Raw genomic sequence first — 25,421 nt, forward strand, 5'->3', positions numbered from 1 at the left:
AGGTGGGGAGCGGGGTTCGAACCAGGATCCTTATGCCGGTCCTTGTGCTTTGCGCCACCTGCGCTTAACCCGCTGCGCTACAGCCCAACTTCCACTGATGTCATCTTGCCACAGCAGTAACAACCAAAATAAATTCCAAGCGACAAGGGCGAAGTGCTCAACCTGTTTCAGCCTTCACTACATTTCCTTCCTCTCCCACACAACCATGGCACTTCGTGCCCCCTGCTGGAAAAAGCAAGTGCGTTTCAGAATGAAAGGGCTGCAGAAGTGTCCATCCTTCACCGCCCACCCCAACACACACACGCACACGCACACGCACACGCACACGCACACACACACACAGAGACTCTAAACTTGGGCAACCTATAACGCAAAGGTCAATCTTGATTCAAAAAGGTATTTTTCTTTCTCTTGATCCAATCTTCAAAACGATTGCTAGTCTTTTTTTTTTTTTTTTTTTTTTTTTTTTTTTTTTTTCCTTAGTGCAAAGTAAAAAGACGAGCCAGACGTTTAAGAAGGGACTTTAGGAATGCAGGAATTCAGCCCTGGGCTTCTGCCCGGAGGAGATGATGTCACTGCTTCTGCAAAGACTGAGCTGGGGGTGGGTCAGCCGAGGGGGAGTCCGCCGCGCCTGCAGTTGCCACGGGAGCGCTGAGAGCCCACGTCAGGAGGGTGTCGGGAGGGATAAATAGGGTCCCGCAAGGACCATGGCTGGCTGCCCCCGGAGTTGGCGGGTCCTGCGCTGCAGCTGCCCTCGCGGGCTTGCAACTCTGAGGCTGTCGCTTTTACTCCTTGGGCAACGAGGCGGTGGAGTTGGAGCAGAGACCCTCTCCGGGGGCCCCCAAAGGACGTCAGCCTGGGAGAAAGGGAAGCAAGAGAGAGAGGCGATTTCGCTGGGAGACTGACGGCGAGAGCGGGAGAGGACGAGCACCCCGTCCCGTCTGCCTGCGAGGTCTCTGCCAGGGCAGCGCCATGCTGCTCTCCAGGCTGGTGGCGCTGTGTCTGGGGCTGCGCCTGGCGCTGGGCGTGCGCGGGGCGCCCTGCGAGGCGGTGCGCATCCCCATGTGTCGCCACATGCCCTGGAACATCACGCGGATGCCCAACCACCTGCACCACAGCACGCAGGAAAATGCCATCCTGGCCATCGAGCAGTACGAGGAGCTGGTGGACGCCAACTGCAGCGCGGTGCTGCGCTTTTTCCTCTGCGCCATGTACGCGCCCATCTGCGCCCTGGAGTTCCTGCACGACCCCATCAAGCCCTGCAAGTCCGTGTGCCAGCGTGCGCGCGACGACTGCGAGCCCCTCGTGCAGATGTACAACCACAGCTGGCCCGAGAGCCTGGCCTGCGACGAGCTGCCCGTCTATGACCGCGGGGTGTGCATCTCACCCGAGGCCATCGTTACCGAGCTCCCAGAGGGTGAGGTCAAAGCAAAGACCCCAAGTGGGAGTGGGGCCAGGAAACACACTCATTTTTCTAGGGGCCGGGTGGTGGCGCACCCGTTTGAGAGGACACATTGCACTGTGTAAGGACCCAGGTTCAAAACCTGTGGGGAGGGGAAGCTTCATACGCAGTGTTGCAGGTGTATAACTCTGTCTCCCCCTTCCCTCTCTTTAACTTTTTAAAATTATCTTTATTTACTTGATAGAGACAACCGTGAATCAAGAAGGTAGGGGGGAGATGGAGAGGGAGAGGGAGACAGAGAGACACCAGCAACACTGCTTCACAACTCTCAAAACTTTCCGCCTGCAGGTGGGGACTAGGGGCTCAAACTCAGATCCCTGAGTAGTGTAACGTGCGCTCAACCAGGTGTGCTATCACCTGGCCCCTTTCTCCTTCCCTCTCAATTTCTCTCTGTCTCTATCCAAAATAATAATAAAATAAACAAAAAAATGAACCTTAAGTAAAAAAAAAAAAAGAAAGAAAGAGGAAAGGAAAGGAAAGGAAAGGGAAAGATAGACTAGATGTTCTTGTTCTTGGCCTCTTGGCCACTCCTATAGCTGCCAGCAGTGATCTGTCCCCATCCCACTTGCAGTGATCTGTCCCCATCCCACTTCGAGGGCTGGAGGATGTGGGAAGGGGTGGGGAAAGTCTTTACTTCTGGAAATGTCTGTGCTTCTTACAGGAATTTGGAGCTGTAAGGAAGAACACCGTGTTTAATTTAGAGACAATTATCTGAACGGAGTGGGGAGATTTGCTTACAAAGGATTTTATTGGGGTGGGGCACTTGGTTATATGTGGTCATAATAATAGCAGCAACAGCACCAGCACCAGCAAACAAACAGGTATTTAGCAATTCCGGTACATTGAAGCCAGTATTAAGCCCTTTACATGAGACATTTTATCCTTTAAACAATCCCAACAAAATTCTCCCTTTTCATGATACCTCTTTATGAAAATGCAGTATCTGTCATCATGTCCCACCCAGACCACAGTTTGCAAATGTATTTGCCCTAAGGAATTGTAGTGTTTGTTTTATGGTCAATGACCAGGAGCCAACATCTGGGGCATCTAAGTTAACTGAACCTCAACTTCTACCTCCTTATTTTCACTAGGGTTGTTTTGTTGCTTTTCTAGGAAGAAGGAGCAGATTTAAATCTACTTCTTTGAATGAAATCTAGGAGGTTTTTTTGTCCTTCTGTTTCTGACCCAGATCACTGTGCATTTGAGAAGTGTTGTCTTAATGAGATCTCCGAAGTAACATCTTCAGACTTTTGAGCAAAGCATGAAGGAAGACTAGAAAAGTGAAAGAAAAAAAAAAACTTATCTCTAATGAACAGTTGTAGAAAAAAAAGTGTATTGCTTATCTCATATACATTACTAGAAGGTTATACTTTTGAAGCTACCTAACATTTGTAGCTCGGTGACTGGAATATTTCTGCAAAATGTGAATTGGGAATTTAGGGATATTCTGACTGTTTTCAGTGTAAACTGTCAGTTTGTTTTTAGAAATCCATGTTTTTTTGTTTTGTTTTTTTTTGCCTCCAGGGTTATTGCTGGGGCTTAGTGCCTACACTATCGCCCATCATCTAGGACAAGCTTTCTAGTTTTGTTTTTGTTTTTGTTTTTTTGCCTCCAGGGTTATTGCTGGGGTTCAGTGCCTGCCCTATGAATCCACTGCTCCTGGAGGCTATTTTTCCCCCCACTTTGTTGCCCTTGTTGTTGCGCTTGTTGTAGTTGTTATTGTTGTCATAGCTGTCCTTATTGGATAGGACAGAGAGAAATAGAGAGAGGAGGGGAAGATAGAGAGGAGAAGAGAAAGACAGACACCTGATGATCTGCTTTACCACTTGTGAAATGACCCCCTGAAGGTAGGGAGCTGGGGACTCAAACTGGGATCCTTACGGGGGTCCCTGCGCTTTGCACCATATGCACATAACCTGCTGCGCTACTGCCCAGCCCCCAGAAATCCATATTTTTAAGTGGATCTGGCAGGGAGTGATGAAATTTACCCAGTCTGACTTTCATCTATCAGCCATGTTAAATGGATGTGTATTTAAGTCAATTTGTACTGGGCAGACAAAGTCTTATTTCAAAGTCTTTCTGTCTTCCTCCCTCCCTCCCTCCCTCCCTTCCTTCCTTCCTTCCTTCCTTCCTTCCTTCCTTTATTTTTGGATATACACAGAGAAACTGAAAAGGGAGGGAGAGGGAGTCGAGCAGTAGCACAGAGAGTTCAGCGCACATGGCGTGAAGCGCAAGGACCAGCATAAGGGAAAGGGAGGGAGAGAGGGAGAGAGACACCTGCAGTCCTGCTTCACTATTCATGAAGCCCCCCTCGCAGGTGGGAGCTGGGGGGCTTGAACCTGGGTCCTTGCACACTGTAATGTGAGCACTTTACCAGGTGCATCACCCCCTGGCCCTGTAAGTCTTTTCTCTTAAAGCCTATGGATTTCTACAGAAAAGAAGTTGTCTGCTATGGCTACTGAATACTACTGTAAAAGCCCTGTTAGTTTATGTATCAGATTATTTTATTCTGACTGTATGAATAGAAGTGATTCTGTGTTTGTTTCAGACGTGAAGTGGATAGATATCACACCAGACATGATGGTGCACGAAAGGCCTCTTGATGTCGACTGCAAACGCCTAAACCCTGGTGAGTTGTATCTCCTCAAGTCTCTCTCTCACTCTCTCTCTCAGTCTCTCCAGAGTAATTTCTGAGACCTTTCCTACGTTCTGTCTTCTTTAGATCGGTGCAAGTGCAGAAAAGTGAAGCCAACTCTGGCAACATATCTAAGTAAAAACTACAGCTATGGTAAGTTACCGAATGAATATTCATTTTGGGACTTGATATGTTTCAAAGTCAGGCCTGAGAATCACTAAAGTAAAAAGGAAATAAAAGAGGGGGGAGTTTGATAATTCTTCTAGCTGATTATTTGAATTCTGGCTGACACTTGAACAAGTGCCAAACAGAAATGAGTCCGATCACAAGTCTGATGTCATCATTGTATGTCTTGGTGAGGGTGCTTTCTTGTCCAGGGGAGAACACCCCACTGAATCTTCCTGAGGTTTCATTGTTGCGCCAAAGATAGGACAGTGATGCATGGATTTGATCCCAGAGTCCAGGAAGTAAAATCTGCTTATGTATCTTTTTACTTACAAATAACTACGAGCATGTAACATCTAAGGAAAGTGTGAGAATGTGTCAGTCACCAAGACTCTCTCACTGCGTGAGTACTGACGGAGTTTCAGATGCCTTCCTTTCCTTAATTTTAAATGACCAGTCAATATAGCTCTTTGCATAAGTCATCAATGCTATCTGGAATGCTTTTAAGAAAATGTATTGCTGAAAGTAAATTTAATCGAAGATATGCTGCTTTAAATTTGGACTATTTTATATTTCTTTGCACTTCTCTCTCTCTCTCTCTCTCTCTTGTTTCTAGAGTTATTGATGAGCCTTGGTACCAGCACTGTGAATCCACTGCACCTGTTGGCCCTTCTTTCCTTTTTTTCCCCTTTCTATTATACTTGATAGGACAGAGGTAAATTGAGAGAGGACGGGAGATAGAGAGGGAAAGAGAAAGACAGAAGACAGACATCTGCAGACCTGCTTTACTGCTTGTGAAGCGTCCCCCCCGCAGGTGGGGGCTGGATGATATTTGCATTTAACTGATTATGCCACCATTTGGTGCCCCTATTTTTTGCATTTCTTAAGCTATTTCTGATGAAACAATCCAATGCTGTAATATTCATTTTATTTCTAACTTGCACTTCTATAACAAGAATTTTATGTAATATATGCTAATAAACTTTATATTGTACACATCTAACACCAAAGTAGGAAAGTCATAGTAAAATGTAAGTGGGAAAGTTCACCTCTTCCTTACCTTGTTAGATTGAGAATTATGCTTAGCTTATGTGGGCTATTCAGCCACAAAAGTACACCATCTTTGGTGGCAGCACTTTTCTGTGTGTTTGTTTTAAAGTTATTTTTCATAGTTAGTGGTCACACACACTATTTAGTTGCTCCTCTGACACTCTTCAGCTGTAGTTACTAAACAAAATTTTGCTGCCCTGCTGCTCTCTGGGGTGTCATTGCCTCATAACTACTTTAATGATGAAATTATTTTCTGTTTTCATTCGTTGGCTCTTCATAAACAACTTTCCAAAAAGGGCATCTGAGGCATATCCTTAATAGGTTGAAAATAAATTTATGGGAGGCAGTAATAACAAGGGATTACAAATCCTGAATCTGAAGAAAGGTCAAACCCAATAGCTAGCTGGAATACCAATCCTACCCCTCTTTCCATGGACTTGACAAATACAGTCTGTGAAAAATGAGTTTAACTTCAGTGATCTTCCTCTGAAATAAAGCAACGGATGATTGGGTGAACTTTAAAAGATTTAAGATGACCTCCAAATTGAAGAATATATGATTCTCACTTCAAATAATCATGATGCAAAGTATAACAAATATTTGTTTCTGCATTTTTATTGAAAGTCCATGTAACCAAATGTTCTGATATGCTTTTGCCAAAAAAAGAAAGAAGAAAATCAGAATTATTATTTTTATAGGATTTTAGAGATGAAAAGAATCTACTGAACTTCTTTGCTCAGATTCCATCTATGACCAGATAAGAATCATTTAGTAACCCAAAGGCAGAACCTACAGCAAGTCTGCTTGTCAATTCTTTTTTTTTTTTAAATTATCTTTATTTAGTTATTGGGTAGAGACAGTCAGAAATTTTGAGGAAGAGGGATATAGAGAGGAGGAGAGACATCCACAGCCCTGCTTTACCGCTTGTGAAGCTTTGTCCCTGTCGGTGGGGACTGGGGACTCGAACCTGGGTCCTTGTGCATTGTAACATGTGTGCTTAACCAGGTGCACCACAACCTGGCCCCCATCCTTGTCAGTTCTTTTACATTTTGCAACATGAATCAGGACTTTTAAGACAACACTGACAATATGGGAGGCCTTACATTTAGCATATGATTGTGTGGGCTTCCTGCCTTCATTTGGGCAGCGTGGACATAACCATAATTACAGGAGGGATCCCTTAAGAGAGACGCAGGAGTTGGCATGAATACATCATCTCTGTTTTTTGTTTTTTTTTTTCCCCCCCGAAGACCTCAACAGCACTTCTATCCATTTTTAAATTGTAGTTATTCATGCCAAAATAAAAGCTGTGCAGAGGAGCGGCTGTCATGAAGTAACAACCGTTGTGGATGTCAAAGAGATCTTCAAATCTTCATCACCGATCCCTCAAACTCAAGTCCCACTCATCACGAATTCATCCTGCCAGTGCCCTCACATCCTGCCCCATCAAGATGTCCTCATCATGTGTTACGAGTGGCGCTCACGGTAGGCCTATGGAAGTAAAAGACACTGTACGCTGCCTGTGAGAACAGTAGTAATCATGGTGTAAACACACACACACACACACACACAGGCACAAGTAGGACTTCCTTGAGAAGGTTCTGTTAAGGAGTGGGAGTTCATTTCTTTGTCAGAAGGTATGCCTTCTCTGTATGAGGCCCCGGGTTCAAAGTGTGGCACCTCACAAGAGCACGAGGGTTAGCACTGGGCGAGCAAGGGGCCTGCTCAGTGTTATCTCATGCACACAGTCCCGAGTTCATGCCCATCTATCACGTTGGTTGTTTTTTTTTTTTTTTTTTTGAATGCCGCTTCAGGAGGGCAGGTGACCGTGCACCCACTAGAGCGCACACATTACTCTAGGAAGGATCAGGTTCAAGCCATGAGTCTCCACTTGCAAAGGCAAGTTTCATGAACAGTAAAACAGTGCTGTAGTTGTCCCTCTTTCTTCCTTTCTTTTCCAGTTTCTCTCTGTCACTACAAAAACTGAGAATAAGGGGGCCGGACGGTGGTGCACCGGGTTAAGCACACAGAGTACGAAGTGCAAGGACCCATGCAAGGATGCCGGTTCGAGCCCCTGCTCGAGCCTCTACCAGCAGGGGCAGGGGTCACTTCACAGGCAGTGAAGCAGGTCTGCAGGTGTCTATCTTTCCTTTCCTCTCTATCTTCCCCTCCTCCCTGAATTTCTCTCTGTCCTATCCAATTAAAAAACAAAACACAGAATACAAAAGGAAAGGGGGGAAATGATCACCGGTAGCGGTTAATTCTTCATACAGGCACCAAACCACAGTGAGAACCCTGGTAGCAGTTTATTTTTTTTAAGATTTTATTTATTGATTCAAGAGAAATGATTGAGAGAAAGAACCAGATATCACTCTGGTAAATGTGCTGCCATTAGATAGATAAGATAGATAGATAGATAGAACTTAGGACCTCATGCTTGAGAGTCCAATGCCTTATCCATTGCACCACCTCCCGGACCACTGCACTTTTTTAAAAAGTGGTTTTAATAGATGCCCTGCTTGGATTTTACAGCTTATATATATCAACTAATTCCTTGCAGACTTAAGAAAATAAATGTGATTAATTGAAATTAATCCATAAAACTCCATTTCATTGCTCTTTAAATTATCAGTCTCTCTCTCTCTCTTTTTTTTTTTTTTGCAACCAGGATCACTACTGGGGCTAAGGTGCCTGCATGATGATGCCACTGCTCCCCACAGCCAAGTTTTTCTTTCTTTTGTCTGACAGAGACAGAGATAAATAGAGAGGGAAGCAGGTTAAGCACACACAGTATGAAGCACAAGCATCCTGGTTCCAGACCCTGGCTCCCCACCTGAGGGGGGGGGTGTCGTTTCACAAGCAGTGAAGCAGTTCTGCAGGTCTCTCTCTCTCTCTCCCTCTTCTTTTCTAAAAAATATTTTTATTATTTTTATTTATTGGATAGAGGCCGTTAGAAATTGAAAGTGAAGGGGAGAGAGAGAGAGACACCTGCAACACTACTTCATCCCTTGCAAAGCTTTCCCCCTGCAAGTGGGGACCAGGGGCTTGAACCTGGGTTCTTGAACATTATGACGTGTGCACTCAACCTGGTGCGCCACCACCTCTCCCCTCTTCCCCTTCCCTCGCAAGTTCTCTCTGTCCTATCAAAAAAAAAAAAAAAAAAGAAGTTGCCTGGAGCCATAGATTTGTAGTGCAAGCCCCAAGCCCCAACGATAACTCTGGAGGCAAAGAGAGGCATAGAGATAGATAGATGGATAGAGAAATAGAAAGGGAGGGGAGAGAGAAATAGAGAGGGAGGGGAGAGAGAAATAGAGAGGGAGGGGAGAGAGAAATAGAGAGGCAGAGGGTGAGAAAAAGGGACACCTGCAGCATTGTTCCACCACTGATGAAACATTCCGCCTGCAAGTAAGAACTCAGGCTTGAACCTGGGTCCTCATGCATGACGGTGCACAAGGTCTGCAGGGTTTGCTACCACCAGGCCTTGTTTCCTTTTTTTTTTTCTCATGTGTATGAAGCCGGGACCTCACGCATGAGACATTTCACTCCTTTTTCATTTATACGGGCAGAAAGAGAATATGAGAGATCACAGAACCAGAGATATTTCTTTTTTTATATAATTTTTTATTATCTTTATTTTTGATAGAGACAGTTAGAAATGGAGAAGGAGAGATAGTGAGGGAGAGAGACAGAGAGACACCTGCAACCCTGCTTCACCACTTGCAAAGCTTTCCCCTTGCAGGTGGGGACCAGGGGCTCGAACCTAGATCCTTGCGCACTGTAGCATGTGCGCTCAACCTGGTGCACCGCTAACTGGCCCCCAGAAGCAGAGGTATTTCTAGTACTGTGGCATTCTTCATGCAATGCCAGGACCAAACTTGGGCCACAGCAAGCGTCCTACCTGGCGAGAGGGACTCTCTCTCTTTACATTTTTTCGTCTTTATTTATTTATTGGAGACATCCAGAAATTGAGAAGGAAGGGGAGATAGAGAAGGAGAGAGACAGAGAGAAACCTGTAAACTAAACCTGTAAAGCTTTCCCCCGGCAGTGGGGACTGGGGGCTTGAATCTGGATCCTTGTACACTGTAGCATTTGTACTCAGCCAGGTGCAGCACCACGTGATTAGACTATCTCTCTAGTCCCTCACATACTGAATTATTTATATATATATAATACCTCTAAAATGGCCATTAGAGACTTGAGGCTACGGATCTACGTGTTTTCCCATGCACTTTGGCTTACGCTATTTGTTGGCCAGTGTAACACACAAAAGCACACAGAAACTCACATACATACATACACATATTTCTAATTAATAGCGCCTTTTTTTTCCACATCTGTTTCTTTGGTATCATTTTATATACCAATCATGTCCTACATGGTATAAAAAAAAAATCAAATACTTCTGCACAAGCATACTCCATAGCTTGCTAAAATACAGTTCACGTGCAAAATACCTATTTTTTTGCCTCCAGGGTTATTGCTGGGGTTCAGTGCCTGCATCATGAATCCACTGCTCCTGAAGGCCACTTTTTTTTCTCCTTTTGTTGCCCTTGTTGTTGTAGCCTTGTTGCGGTTCTTATTGTTGTTAATGTCGTTCGTTGTTGGATAGGACAGAGAGAAATGGAGAGAGGAGGGTAAGACAGAAAGGGGGAAAGAAAGACACCTGTAGACCCGCTTCACCGCCTGTGAAGCGACTCTCCTGCAGGTGAGGAGCTGGGGGCTCGAACCGGGGTACTTATGCCGGTCACGTGCCACGTGCGCCTGACCCGCTGCACTACCGCCCGACCCCCACAAAATACCTATTTTTATGTAATGGACCAACCTTGGGTTCTCTACCTAGTGTTTATCTGGTTTTTTTCTGGATACAGGCCAACACCACTTCTCTAAACTATAAAACAAAAACCAAAAACCATTTTTGAAACCACCTCATTTCAAAATGATATATATTATTTGATGTATTTGTATGATATATTATTCAAAATATATTAAATAGATTTCCATGTTCAAAAATTATTATTACTTAGGGCCATACCCATACTATGCCTCCAGATTTGTGCTCTTAGCTTTTAAGTTGTTCTACTAATGTCTTGTTTCTCTTGGAAAACTGAATGAATGAAGACTGTATCATTTTTGCCTAGATCTTAATGTGAATAAATTAAATAAACCATTCAATCATTTCCAAGATAATTTGACACTATGCATTGGAAACCCTTTAAAATTATCTCTTAAATTCATTAGTGCTGCTTTCAGAAGTGTGAAAGGGACATTCAGTGCAGCACTGGGGGGTAATAGCTAACCGAAAAATGGGTGGCTAATCAGTAGAGAAATGGTTAAACTTATCATACATATCCAAAGATATCCATAGTATTAGATAGCTGCTGTATTTTTTTTAAATTTTTTTATATTTATTTTATTTATTCCCTTTTGTTGCCCCTGTTGTTTTATTGTTGTAGTTATTATTGTTGTTGTCTTTGTTGGATAGGACAGAGATAAATGGAGAGAGGAGGGGAAGACAGAGAGGGGGAAAGAAAGACAGACACCTGCAGACCTGCTTCACCGCCTGGGAAGCGACTCCCCTGCAGGTGGGGAGCCGGGGTTTGAACCGGGATCCTTATGCCGGTCCTTGTGCTTTGCGCCACCTGCACTTAGCCCGCTGCACTACAGCCCGACTCCCAGCTGCTGTATTTTAATTGTTCTAGTTATAGACACATAGTACAATGAGAAAATATATAGCATCACTTAATATACGTAAGTACTACCTATATAATAAAATGGTGGGGTACATAGGTTATGTCCTATGGTTAAGTGTAACTGGATATGTTTATGTATTTTTTTTTGTATTTTTAAACCTTTTGCATAAGTAATCAGAGATGGCTTATTAAGATATACTCCCTTTTTAGGATGATGCTTCTTGAAAATTGTGTAGTTGAAAAGTGGAGAGAACAACTCAGCAAAAGATCTATTGTAAGTATAATTACTACACAGTGACTATACATTTCAGTGTGTGAGAAATTCTATAGAGAAATTCTGCCCATCTACCAACAACTGTGTTGTAAGCCATTAGCCCCCCTGATAAGGAGAGAGCATAATTAAGAAGATAGATACTATTACTTGAATTTTTTAAATCAGAAACTTAAATTTAATACTAAAGATAACTTGGTTACCTTCAAGACTGATGTGCTAGTTATGTCCATACTAACTTAGATTTGGTGTTCTTGTTTGTTTGTTTTTGACCTTTGTTATATTACACCATTTACTTGTGTTTGCTGCAGATATTTTGACACCAAAACTAAGGAAATCTGGCCAGTGGTTTTAAATTTCTAAAATATCATCTTTCCTTTTAAAAAAAAAAGTTTAAATGAGGAGGGGGTGGCTGGGGTGCTGGCACAACCAGTAAAACACACAAGTTGCCATGTGCAAGGACCCAGTTTCAAGCCCCTGGCCCTCCACCTGCAGGGGGGAAGCTCTATGAAGTGCTGATGCAAGCTTCAGACAGCTTTCTCTCTCCCAACGCTTGCCTCATTTCTCTGTCTCTGTTAGAATACGAATAATTAAGTCAAATAGTTAAAACATAAACAATTTTTTAAGTTTAGATATTTTCAGGAGATGGTGTGCTTTCAAGTTCAGAAAAGTATTGCTACTTCTTATGGTCTGATAGCTTATGTGAACAAAATCTCTTATTCCAAGGGAATGTATATATTGTTACTTATTATTTGGAGACAGTAATCTCTTTCCTTCTCTCCCTCTTCCCCCCTTTCTATTTTATTTATTTATTTATTTATTTATTTATTTATTTATTTATTGGATAGAGACAGCCAGAAATTGAAAGGGAAGGGGTGATAGCGAGGGAGAGAGACAGAGAAAGAGAGAAACCTGCCGGCCAGCTTAACCACCTATAAAACTTTCCCCCTGCAGGTGGGGACTGGGGCTTCCAACCTGGGTCCTTGTGTACTCAGAGAGAGAGAGAGAGAGAGAGAGAGAGAGAGACCCCACAGCTCTGAAGTCTTTTTCAGTACAATGGGTACTAGGCTTAGGCCTTGGGCACTCACATAGCAAAGCAGCACACTATCTGAGTCATTTCACAGGCCCTGGAGAGGATGATTTCAACACAGTCTTCTCAGTGCACTTTTGAGTAAAAAGAACCAAATACTGCCTTTACATCAGAGCTATAATATCATGAGCCACACAGCAGCGCTCTTATTTATTTATTTTTTTCAGTAGGGGGTTTCATGGCTTACAGTACAGTCTTTGGGACACAAGAACATCCTTCATCCTCCTTTATAAGTGTCTGGGAGACAGTTGCTACACCAAGCTAGAGTCCCTTTCCCCATCATATACCAGGACCCCATTTTCCCTTCATCCGATCCCATTCTCTCCTTCCCTAGAGTCTTTTGCAACAGGAACTACCTGGTTTTCATGCGACTGTAATGAGTTGGGTATATAGAAAAGTCCACTAAAACACCCAAGGGTGTTAGGAGAAAGAAAGCTTTCAAGAGTGATGATTTGTATAACCTCTTCACTTTAGCAGAAAATACTCCAAATATATTCCAGTAAGAATTTGCAAATGTCATCATGTAATAGCAATTACAATGCTCTGTTTATTATTTTAAAGCAGACTAAATTTGGACCCTAGGAATGTGAGGATAGTGCTATTCATTGCACTGCATTTACTGTTCCTGGAATATTGCCTGGTCAACAATTGTGCTCAAACTTTTAGTTGAGTAAAATATACTTTTACAAAGTTGGGGCATTGGTTTAATGAAAAGCATTATCTACTCAAGTGGATTCATCTTTTTTTTTTTAATTACATGTAAATATTGAAGAATGGCATTTTAGTCGGAATAGTTAAGCCTTTTCCACCAAGGAAAGCACTATCTTGGATGACATACATCAGTTAATCAGTTAATGGCTGCTAATGTGTAGATTATTAGATGTGGGAAGGGCTTCTGCCTTCCTTTGAGTATAACTTGAATGAATCTGGTAGGAGACCCTCTGAGTTCTCAATGAGATTGGATACATTTCTGCTTTTAGATTGTTTTAAAAGACTTTGTTGTGTGGAATGCTATGTTGTTGGGCTGAAGGAGAAAACTGTCAGACTGATGAAACTGAATGTCAGCTCTGGCATTTATCAGTAGTGTACAACCAGTAGTGTATAGACTGAGAGTGATCTACGAATAGTGTACAACCTTCTTCAAATAAACTGTGATCTTCTACAGATGACCTCATTTCCTGGCCATGACAAGGGTGTTCAGCTAGGAAGCCTCGAGTGAGATTCAATGAAACTGAATATATGTCAAGACCTCACCATATATCAAACATTTTCCAAATTTCTTAGCATATAACTCCCCAACAACACATAACAGCACTTCTGATTGTAGTCGTGATTAATAAACTACAACAGAAAGTGTATTCGTTACAATACCGGCTTCAGGGTCCAAAGGTATAAACACCGTTTCACAGTCAAATTTACTTATTGCCTCCTAGCAGTGGGAAGGGCGGCTTCAAGAACAAAGGACGTCACAGGATAAGAAGCGCACAGCCGGACGTACCAGTCGAAGTAATCCTCCCAAACCAAAGGGAAAGTCAGCTGCTCCCAAACCAGCCACCCCCAAGCAGAACATTAAAGCTAGAAGTGCTCAGAAGAGAGCAAGTCCCAAAAGAGTGTGAGCAAAATGCTTTCTGGAATGGAGACTTCTTCCTGAGGATGAAGACGGGAATTGCCCAGCCTGCCTGAGGAACCCTGCACACCACTTGCCTTAATAAGTCCAGTAGTTTTTATGGACACATCTTGCAGCACTGTTCTTGAGAATTTGCTTCATTTTTCTCTTCATTTTAAGCCACCACAAGCCATAGTCATAGGTGTGCCTTCTGGTATGGTAGATACTAGTAGAGCTGCTGTTTAAGTACATTCAGAGTGGCCTGTGGCCATACATTACAAAATTTCTATTTGAGGAAAAGACACTTTTGTTCTTGCAATTTAACCTAATGTGTACATTGTCAAATAAATGCCCTAACCCGAAAAAGCTACTTAAGAATTCTAGGAGTTCAGTTTGACTTGTGTTGTGAGACTGCTAGTGATATCTATATATATATTAGATTTTATTTTTATATTTTCCCCTTTTGTTGCCCTTGTTGTTTATCATTGTTGTTGTTATTATTGCTGTTGTTGTTGTTGGATAGGACAGAGAGAAATCCACAGAGGTGGGAAGACAGAGAGGGGGAGAGAAAGACAGACATCTGCAGAGCCGCCTTACCACCCGTGAAGCAAACCCCCTGCAGGTGGGGAGCACGGGGAACCGGGATCCTTAAGCGGGTCCCTGCACTTCACGCCATGTGTGCTCAACCCACTGAGCCACCGCCCGGTTTCCACTGCTAGTGATATTTTTAAATGTGACTGAAATCATAGAGTGCTTCTGTAGTGGAAAGCAAAAGAAATGAATGTGGTTTTTTTTTTAAAAAAAATTTTTTTTGTAGTTAGCAAGATAGCTAGCTCCCCCAGAGAAGGTGCTTGCTATATGTCACGCTAATGTGCGTCCCAGGTTGAGCTCAGTCCCCACCACGCTGGAGGAAATTTTGGTGCTGTGGTATCTTTCCTTCTCTCCCTCTGTTTCTGTCTTTATATCTGAAAGAGTTAGCCCTGAGCAATGAAGCCCAGATGAACAATAACAAAATCTTTTGTGTTTACTATATTAACAGAAGCATTTCTCTGATGAAAGGGGATTTATGAACATTATAGAAAAGTGGGAAATGGAGAGTCGGGCGGTAGTGCAGTGGGTTCAGCGCAAGTGGCCCAAAGCGCAAGGACCAGCGTAAGGATCCCAGTTTGAGACCCCGGCTCCCCAGCTGCAAGGGAGTCTCTTCATAGGTGGTGAAGCAGGTCTGCAGGTGTCTTTCTCGCCCTCTCTCTGTCTTGTCCTTCTCTCTCCATTTCTCTCTTTCCTATCTGGCAACAAATGACATCAACAACAATAATAACTACAACAACAACAACAACAAAAAGGGCAACAAAAGGGGAAATAAATAAATGTTTTAAAAATTTTTGAAAAAAGAAAAGCGAGAAGTGGGATTTTTTTTTTTTTTAACCAAGATGTCTTTCTACTCTTTTTAGCTAGAAAATGGTCACAGTCAAAATAATAATGATGACAAAACGGATAGGCAGACAATGTGTGGTCTTTCACTTTCTGGTTAGCCTGCCTTGGGAGGCTCTGCTTTTACATTCATGATGCTTCACAATATTCCCTTTAAGAACCAGCAACAGAGTTTACTTCTCCTATTATTTAAGCAGCAATTGGTTAACCCTCAAGTATTATTATTATTATTAGTAGTAGTAGTAGTACTATTACTACCTGTGGGTGTTGTGCTCACTCAGTTCCCAGGACATCTTAGGTATCTGAATACCAACTTTCACTGCAGTATTTTTTTTGCCCCTTCTCATATTTCTGTACATATTTTTATTCTGTACATATTTTTTTCTGTACATATATTTAGCTGTATAATTCACACTGGGCAACACTCATTCCTTCATCTGTAGGCCAACAATAACAACATTTTCAACACTCCCAGTATCCTAGGCAGATGGAGAATGAATGATTAAGCCCCTGAAAGGTGAGAGAGTCAAGCAAACCTATTAACAGATGGGTATATGACAGATGGATAGAGATATACAGATAAATAACTGATAGATGAAAAAGACAGACCAACAAAAAAGTCAGACAAATAAATAGTTTCTTGATTTCTGGGAAAAGCCCAAGCTTCTTAGAGGAGGAGAGAGACAAAGAAACACTGTCAACACTGCTTCACCATTCACAAAGTCCCTGCAAGTGTGGACAGGGGCTCCAACCAGAGTCCTTGTGCATTGCGACATGTGTGCTCAACCAGGTGGGCCACCAGGCAGGCCCCCAAATTCCCTGCTCTATTTCCTCTCTGTTACATCCTTCCCTCTTGACTTCTGGCTGTCTCTATTCAATAAATAAAGACAGGTAATAAAAAATTAAAAAGAGAAGTTTGGAGAAGGTATTTCAAATTTCTTTTATGTCTAAAGTTGATTTACCAAGAACATAGCAGGCAGACTGGACTGATAAACTAGCCAGCATGGGGTACCTCAGCTTTCAGGAACAACTATGTCTTGGTAACTTGCAACATTTGTTCACTGACCATCAGATGGGTGGCCTGGTCTTGGTTTAACAATTACAGTAATGAATTAATATCAGATCGCGGTGTCAGGACACCTGGTCAATTTAAGGTTCTTGCCATTGGAGTCTGCTTCTTACATCCTCATATTTATCACAGTTTGGCTAACACAAAAATACATTTTTAAAAATAAATTTACCACTATACTTTCAGCATAATCTATAAAATGGTAGTGCCAAGCAACAAAATGTCTGTCACTTTTTCTGTTTTCAATACACTCTTTGAATCCCTAAGCCTCCTCAACTTTTTTGTTTTAATCATCTTTTTAGTATCTTCTCTGCTTTACTTCAAATTTATTGGAGAACAGTGTTGATCACAACTACAAATTTTCTGATTTTTAGTGTTCTATATGAGAGGTCATCTTGTAGTAGAATATTAGAAAAAAAAATTAATGAGGCAATGAATACCAGAAGCAAAGTCCTTAATGGGCCATTTTATCTCTACAGGTTTGAACTGTGCAAAATGTATATAACTATATATATGAATATAGTTAGCTGCAGTATTTTTAAGAGAATAGTTTACAATTGAACAAACCTAAAATATATTATTTTTATTTATTTTTTTACTTTTGCCTCCAAACCTAAAATATATTATTTTTATTTATTTTTTTATTTTTGCCTCCAGGGTTATTGCTGGGGCTCGGTGCCTGCACCACGAATCCACTGCTCCTGGAGGCTATTTTTTTACCTTTTGTTACCTTTTTACCTTTTGTTGTGCTTGTTTTTTTTTTTATCATTGTTGTGGTTATTATTGTTGTTGTTATTGATCTCACTGTTGTTGGATAGGACAGAGAGAAATTGAGAAAGGAGGGGAAGACAGAAAGGGGGAGAGAAAGACACCTGCAGACCTGCTTCACCACTTGTGAAGTGACCCCTGCAGGTGGGGAGTCAGGGGGCTCAAACTGGGATCCTCATGCAAATAATAATAATACTTATAGTAGTAATAATAATACAACCCATTGGGTGGTAGTGCAGTGGGTTTTATTATTATTATTTTATAATAGTAAAATATAACACACACACACACATATATATATATATATATGAAAAATATTATAAAGACAAACCTGGGTCACATCAGTTGATACTTTATAAAAGAAAAAAGATCAGGATCAGTGCTGGTGAAATATTTCCCTTTGACAGTGTGCTATTGTGTTATATGGACAACTCAGGGTTGAACCCAGCCCCCACTCCACTGAAGGAAACTTCAGAGCTAGGGTAGGCTTTACTCTGTCTCTCTCTAAAAAAAAAAAAAAAAAAAAAAAAGCAGGGGGGATATCAGACTACATTAGCAATTAAATTTGACATAAAAGTCACATGAAGTCTGGGGGCTCGTCCCTAATCTCACAGTTTAGAATGTTAGAATAATATAACGAGACTAAGCAAAAACTCAGTCCTATGACTAAAAGTTCATTATGATATCGAGAGATATCTAAACTGCTCTGGATAAACTGATAGGTTTAAAACAAATCATTCTCAGTCTTCTCTTGATTTCAAAGACAGATCATGTCATGGAAAACTTTCAGTTGCTAAAAAATCATGTGGACAGTTGCTTAGTCAATTTTTTTTAAGAGCATGCAAAAAAACTGGTTCTGAAGGTCATCCAATATAGCTTCCAAAGGGTGAGCAAGTTCAGAGACAGTTTAGACAAGCAAAGAGCATCCAGGGATTCATTCCAGTGAGCACCGATGACATCCAGAGGCAAGAAGATTTCAGGGAATTTGTTTTCTACTCTGCTTTGGAGTGCAGGGAATACAATCCAAGAAGAGAGTGATATAACATAGTAGCTTCCACCTTCTACCCCAAAATATTTTGGTTCTCCTGTTTTGGAATAAGATTAAAAACGAGGGGCAGTCAAAAAGCCTTGTTTCGGGGCCAAGAAAGATGACTCAGTCAGTAGTGAGAGCTGAGAACTGTTCTGCACGGTGGGCATTAAGGATGACACATGCAACCCCAGCATCTTTTCACTCTTCAGATAGATACACTGCTGCCTATCTTTTGAGCTAGTCCTATATTTCCACACTGTGAATTTCCTTTTTTTAATAAAAGTATTATTTAAGTGCTCGATATTTATTTACTTATTTATTTATTGGATAGATACAGGCAGAAATTGAGAGGGAAGGGTGTGACAGAGAGGGAGAGAGACAAGAGATATACCTGCAGCACTGCTTCACCACTCGCAAAGCTTTCCCCCTGCAGGTTAGAAGCTGGGGCTCGAACCTGGGCCCTTGTGCATTCTAACATGTGCACTCAACCAGGTGCTCCGCCACCTGGCCCGACCACACTGTGAATTTCATTACACTCCTAAATCTCAGGTTAGAACTTCAAATGTCCCCCAGCTGACTCTGTAACCTTTGACAGTCACAGTGAGCCAGAACATGTATTCTCTAGTTGAAGTCCAGCTAAGGTTCAAGATCAGCTCACTTAACAGGCACCTGAACAATTTCCTAGCCTTGTCTAACCTTTCTTCCATGGAGGAAAAATGCTATTTCCAAGCATGGCCAATTCAGTCCTATAAGCATATTCTGTGTTGCTATGTCCCACCCACTGAATTCAGCCCCCTCATACTAACACCAACTAAAGAGGTTATTTGTTTATATTTTAATTTCTTTTTTTTTTTTTATTGCCACCAAGATTACCACTGAGGCTCAGTGCCTGCTAAATGAATCCACCACTCCTGGTAGCCATTTTTCCTTTTTTTTTTTTCTTTTTTATTAGCTGGGAGAGAGAGAAGTTGAGAGGGGAGGGAGAGACAGAGCGGGAGCAAGAATAAGAAGTACCTGCAGCTCTGCTTCAAAGCTCTTGAAACTTTCTCCCTGCAAGTGGGGAGCAGGGGTTCAAACCCTGGTCTTTGAACATGGTAATGTGTGTCCTCAGTCAGGTATGCCACTGCCAGGCCCCCAAACTAATGTTGAGTTATACTTATCTCTTTGGACATTGGCTATAAGATTTATGACGACCTAGTTCAGATCTAATTCTATTACCCTCATGTCACTGATGGGCAGAACTTAAGAAAGAAGAACAGGGGAGTCGGGCTGTAGCGCATCCGGTTAAGCACAGGTGGCGCAAAGCACAAGGACCAGCATAAGGATCCCGGTTTGAACCCCGGCTCCCCACCTGCAGGGGAGTCGCTTCACAGGCGGTGAAGCAGGTCTGCAGGTCCTCCTCTCTGTCTTCCCCTCCTCTCTCCATTTCTCTCTGTCCTATCCAACAACGACAACAACAATAATAACTACAACAATAAAACAACAAAGGCAACAAAAGGGAATAAATAAATAAATAAATAAAATATAAAAAAAAAAAAAGAAAGAAGAACAGAAAGGGGAAGCACAAAGTAAAACTTGGACTGCTTTTCTGTATTGCACCAAAACAAAGGACTTTGGGAGGGAGGACAAAGAGAGGGGTTTCGAGAGGGGGTTTTGAGGTCCTGGTACATGATGGTGACAGATGACCCAGAGTGAGGGTGGGTATTTATACCTATCATGGCAAAGTAAAAACGACACCCGTGTGTCAACAACTGTACAGTAAACCATTGAATTTCCAATTAGAAAAAGAAAAATAGCCCTTTCCTGCCTTGCTTTAAAAAAAAAAAAAAAGGTCTTTGAGTAAAAAAAGCACGTGTATAGACAACTGAGCAAGCCCTGCCATCTACTGGTAAAATATATTAACATAAAAAAATTTTGTGTAGCTTTTAATGTTCTGGACTATTCTTGAAGCCCCTTAACATGATTATGTAATGAAACACAAATATTCTCAAGCACGTAAAATTAACTGATAGGATTCAATTTGAAGGGGTAGGAATTATGAAGGAAGAAACATGAAGATTTTAATTTGCCTCATCCTAGGTTTTTTTCCTAATTCATTCTGAGAGAGAGAGACAGAGACACTTACAATTCACTGGTAGGCCATAAAATTCAGTAAGTCAGGGAATTGCTCACATGTACAATTCTCAAACATCGTTTTAAACACTGGACTTCTGAGGTGAGTAACCTGCTATTGAACACTGGAGATTTTTGTTTGTTTTCTTTGTTGACTATGTTTACTAAGTGACAAGAGGTAAGATCAGCAAGATGGAAGAGTAGAATGCCCTGGACCACTCTTCTCTACAGACCTAACACTTCAGCAACAATTCATAGGTTAATTTCCTTTAGAGAAATTCAAAAGCTAAATGAAAAGTTTCTGCACTGCTCACAGAAAATGGGATCCAAGAAGGGGATGATAGAATACAGTGGCTCCAGTTTGCAGATGCTACCATGATTTCATTGGCCTCACTGATGTGTCCTGGAACCTCACCTCCCCACAACACTATCCCACTAGAGAAGGATAGAAACAGGGGGGGGGGGTATGGATCAACTTGTCAACATCCATGTTCCACAGAGAAGCAATTAGAGAAGCCAGACCTTCATTCTGCACCCCATAATGATCCTGGGTCCATACTCCCAGAGGGATAAAGAATAGGGAAACTTCTGATGGAGGGGATGGGATACAGAACTCTGATAGTGGGAACTGTATGAAATTGTACCCCGTTATCTTACAATCTTGTTAATCATTATTAAATCACTGATAAATTTTCTTTAAAAAAATGTATGTTGCTATGAAACTAGATTCACTGGGTAGGGCACCCTCTGACTAGAGTCCTGACCTCAATCTAACACCTTTTTTTTTTTTTAGTGGAGCACTGTTCAGCTCTGGCTTATAATGAATGGCGCAGAGAGATTGAACCTGGGACGATGAAGCCTTGGGTATGGGAGCTTCTTTAAATAACCATTATGTTCTCTAAGCTCACCCACCACATATAATTTAAAAGAGGTCCCCTAAATATCAGCTCCTGTGAGGAGAGGGGAACATCTTGATTTGTGTGTCTAGTGTTGCAATTTCCTAGAGAAGGATCTCAAAGGACTAATCTCTAACTCTTTGGAGTTTGAATGGGTTTACCAGAGCCTAGAAGCCAGGGAAAAGATGAAATGATAACTCAGGGTGGCAGGTACCAGATCCTCTCCTTTTGCATTCTGCAGAGAGAAACAAAAGACAGAGACCTGGAGAGACCCTAGATGTTGTGTGTACAGCCGGACTGGTTCCAACAACTTGTCCAAACTTTGCATGGCAACCTAAGGATTTTAATGTTTATATGAAAATTCTAAGGGCATGAGGGGCTCTTCTCTCCTTAAGGGGCTTTGTTTAGGTGTGTGCATGTTTCTCCCTTTCACATTGCTTTCTCATTATTGCTCTGGACACTGATTTTCCATTCCCCACGGGTGAAGAAACCGTTTCCTCTTTTTCTAGTTGGCGGCTAGAGTCAAGCTAACTGTGCATTTGGGAACCTGCTCTTCAAAAATAAAGATGAAAAGTAGGTTGATAGGAAAATGCCACTATTTTACACTCTGTTTCCCACACTGTCCCAAATAAAGAAGGTTTCAAGTTTTCTATGAAGGGGGCCCGGAGGTGGTGCACTCGGTTAATTACATAGTACGAAGCACAAGGACCCATGCAAGGAACCAGGTTTGAGCCCCCAGCTCCCCACCTGCAGTGTGTGGGGCGGGAGCGGGGGCGGGGGCGGGGGCGGGGGAGTGATTCACAAGCAGTGAAGCAGGATGGCGTGTGTCTATCTTTCTCCTTCTTTCCTTCTCCTCCTCTGCCAATTTCTCTCCTTCCTGTCTAATAAAAAGGAAAAAATGGCCACCAGGAGTAGTAGATTCATAGTGCTGGCACCCAGCCCCAGATATAACCCTGGAGACTAAACAAAGTTTTCTATTAACAACTAAGCAGTATGGATCCAATATGTTGCCCCAATAAATGTCTCCATATTAAAAAGTGTGAAGGAATGTCTTTATTCACTGCTTTGTAACGTTTTGTTACATTGAGTTATCATAGAACATAGACAGGTAATTAGCAGGCTCTCAACTTCCAGTGACTTAAGAGAGCAGAGTTAGTGTTGGTGGGAGTAAGACTTTGTGGAGAGGAGGAAGGAGAGGAATGCAGGACACTGTCAAAGCAATGACATAAATAACTTGAGATCGTAGCTTGCGAACCCAAAACTGTCTCACTCACCTCACTCTCTCCCAGAACCCTGGGAGATTTGCTACAAGATTTGGCTTCAAAACCTCAAAGCTGTTAAGGAACAGCACAGTGTGTCTGGCAAGAAATAAATTTTGATTCAGGATTGTGAGGGAAGTTGTGGTGTTTTCTGCGCAATCTTGTCTTATGCTCAGTCACTGTAGTAAGCAGAAAAAAAATAAAGCAAAAAGAAAAGAGTGAGGAGAGAGGTACAGTACTTTAGTTTTCCTCAGGATGCTCAGTAACAAACTCATTAAAAATTTTACTAATAGTATCCTGTGCTTCCATGAGACTAGATGATCCATGCACAATATTTTTCAAAATACTTCTTCCGTATACGGCTCGGATAGAGTCTGGCGACAGGAGTTTTGCTTCAATAGGATCTACAGGACCCATCAGTCGTCTCCAGTCTAAAATAGCATTCCACTTCCTCAGCATCATGACTAGAGATGGACCCCTGAAAACAACAGTCCTTTCAGTAGTCTTTGGGCTACTTACAGTCATAAAGATCTCTAGAAGGCTAAAAAAAAACAAAAAACCAAGCTTCCAGAGATTCACCCATTCTTACCAGTGTCATTTTGTGTTTACCTTTTTAAATGAGAAGATTTCCGTCTTCCAAAATTATTGTTAGGGACTGGGTGGTGGCGCACCTGGTTGAGCACATGTGTTACAATGCACAAGGACCCAGGTTCAAGCCCCTGATCCCCACCTGCAGGCAGAAAGCTTTGCGAGTGGTGAAGCAGGGTTACAGGTGTCTCTTTCTCTCTCTCTCTCTCTCCCTCTATCTCTCCCTACTCTCTTGATTTCTGGTTGTCTCTATCCAATAAAGATAATAAAAAATATTAAAATCATTTTTGTATTATAGCAATGTTGGAGTTTAATTCTATTATTTAATTGATTATTATTATTACCACCAGAGTTAGCAGGGAACTTGATAATGGAATAATGAATCTGCCACTTCTAGTGGTTTTTTTATTTTTAATCATCTTTATTTATTTATTGGATAACTAATCCTGGCCCCTCTAGTGTATGTTTCTCTTTTCCATAGAGGCAGAGAGAAATTGAGAGGGAGGGAGAAGAACACCTGAAGCATTGCCTCAACACTGAAGAAACTTTCCCCCTGCAGGTGGAGATTTGAGACTTGAATCTGGGTCCTTGTGCATAGTAACAAGTGCACTTCGTCAGGTACATCACCATTCAGCCTCTAGTTCAATCCTAAAGTATACACGTCAGGCAATATTCCAAGGACATTTAATCTATTGATCATTTAGCATTCACAGCACAATTCTGAGGTAGGTACTCTCATTGTTATCATTTTATAGAAAAGGAAACTGAGGCACTGGGAAAGAAGCTGACAGAGCTGAGATTGAAAGAAAGATTCCAACTTCTGTTTCTTTTAGTTTATTTCTTTTATTCTTTTTTAATTAATGTATTAACTTAAAGGAATAAAGGGGGAAAGAAGGAAGGAAGGAAAAAAGAAGAGAAAAACAGAGAAAAATAGAAAAGATAGGGAGGAAAAGGCAAAAGAAATAAAACTAATAATGGACATCTTTGAATAAATGAGATTAGATGTGGTCTCTTAATTAATATTTACATTTTCAATGTTTCTATAATGAACAATTACAGCTGTTATAATACAAACAGCTAAGAATCAAAAACTTACTCAGCCAACATGTCCAACAAACTTTTGTAAAAGTCTCTTCCTTTTATTTTTGAATAAATTTTTTCTGCTGATTCTTCATTCATAATCATGTATTTTGCTTGTATCATTTCAAATCCATTCTCCTTAATAAGCTTCAAGATCTCCTCTAGGGAAAACAAATATCAGGTAATCATACAGATTACCTCCATTTTTTTTTTTTACTTCATATTCAGGTAGGTTATGACAAACAAGGAATGGAATGGTTTCATTTACAAAACTATGCTGAACTAGGTAAGATTGTCAAAGTATGGGGTTCAAGAACCAGCATGAGTGTTCATTTGGGTTGTGAGTGTCTCTCCTTTGCCCTGTGCCCAACCAGGTATCAGCCTGTTCCTCATTGCACCACACAGAGCATTGTTGCCACGATGACTTCTGTTTTCTCCCTCTGTTTCTGTTTGTAAAAAGTTGATCTGGAAGGTAAAACTCTAGCAATGATAGCAACAAAAGCACAGGTGGTAGACAAGCAGGTACTTTTTTTTTTTTCACTCCCACAACAGCAACGAAAACTACAAAACACATAGACAACCCCACACAGAAATGGGCTTAAATTCAGATAAATTACCAGAGTGACAAATGACAGAAGACAGAGTCCAGCATCCAGATAGTGCAAACACAGAGAAAGTCACCAAAGTTAAAAAAAAAAAAATAGTGATGGGGCCAGGCAATAGCTTACCTGGTTAAGTGAACACATTACAATGCACAAGGACCCAGGTTCAAACCCTTGGTCCTCACACAAAGGGCAAAGCCGCATGAATGGTGAAGCAGGGTTGCAGGTGTCTCTCTGTCTTTCTTCCTCTATATCTTCCCCTCCCCTCTCAATTTCTCTGTCTGTATCCAATAACAATTAAAAAAAACTTTTAAAAATTAGGTGTGGTAGTGGTGACAGGCATGGGTACACCCAGTAAAGTCTACATATTACAGTGTGTAAGGACTTGGATTCAAACTCCCCGTCTCCACCTTCAAGGAACAGTGAAGCAATGCTGCTGGCGTCTTTCTTTCTCTCTCCCTGTCTTCTACTTTCCTCTCATTTTCTCTGTCTTTATGCTGCAAGCCCATACCCAAGTTCTGCTCATATCTGCTGTATGCCACCACCCATGCATGTTTCAAAATGATGACCATAGGCCAGGAAGAAAGTCATAATACCCATAATTCCCCCCCCAATAA

General features: G+C 41.7%; 2 protein-coding genes across 4 annotated transcripts in view; one reads left to right on the plus strand and one right to left on the minus strand.

The window, feature by feature from the left end:
• Nucleotides 1-926: 926 nt before the first annotated feature.
• On the plus strand, nt 927-22,661 carry SFRP4 (secreted frizzled related protein 4). 2 transcript variants are annotated; one of them, XM_007535233.3, is made up of 6 exons: nt 927-1,417; nt 4,011-4,091; nt 4,185-4,250; nt 6,599-6,797; nt 11,213-11,276; nt 13,797-14,347. In XM_007535233.3, the coding sequence occupies exons 1-6, from the start codon at nt 973-975 to the stop codon at nt 13,977-13,979; spliced, it is 1,038 nt and encodes a 345-aa protein (XP_007535295.1). In that variant the 5' UTR covers nt 927-972; the 3' UTR covers nt 13,980-14,347. The 2 variants fall into 2 exon arrangements, with proteins under 2 accessions (XP_007535295.1, XP_060051834.1); XM_060195851.1 differs by lacking the exon at nt 13,797-14,347 and adding an exon at nt 21,173-22,661 and having other exon boundaries at nt 955-1,417.
• Nucleotides 22,314-25,421, minus strand: part of NME8 (NME/NM23 family member 8) — a 34,906-nt gene continuing 31,798 nt past the window's right edge. For both annotated transcript variants that reach the window (XM_060195850.1, XM_060195849.1), the window contains 2 exons: nt 24,219-24,363; nt 22,314-23,012 (listed from right to left, as the gene is read on the minus strand). In XM_060195850.1, the coding sequence (XP_060051833.1) occupies nt 22,775-23,012; nt 24,219-24,363 (383 nt within the window). In that variant the 3' untranslated portion in view covers nt 22,314-22,774. The remainder of the gene's footprint in view (nt 23,013-24,218; nt 24,364-25,421) is intronic.

This window comes from Erinaceus europaeus, chromosome 8 (genome assembly GCF_950295315.1).
Source record: "Erinaceus europaeus chromosome 8, mEriEur2.1, whole genome shotgun sequence".
NCBI lineage: Eukaryota > Metazoa > Chordata > Mammalia > Eulipotyphla > Erinaceidae > Erinaceus > Erinaceus europaeus.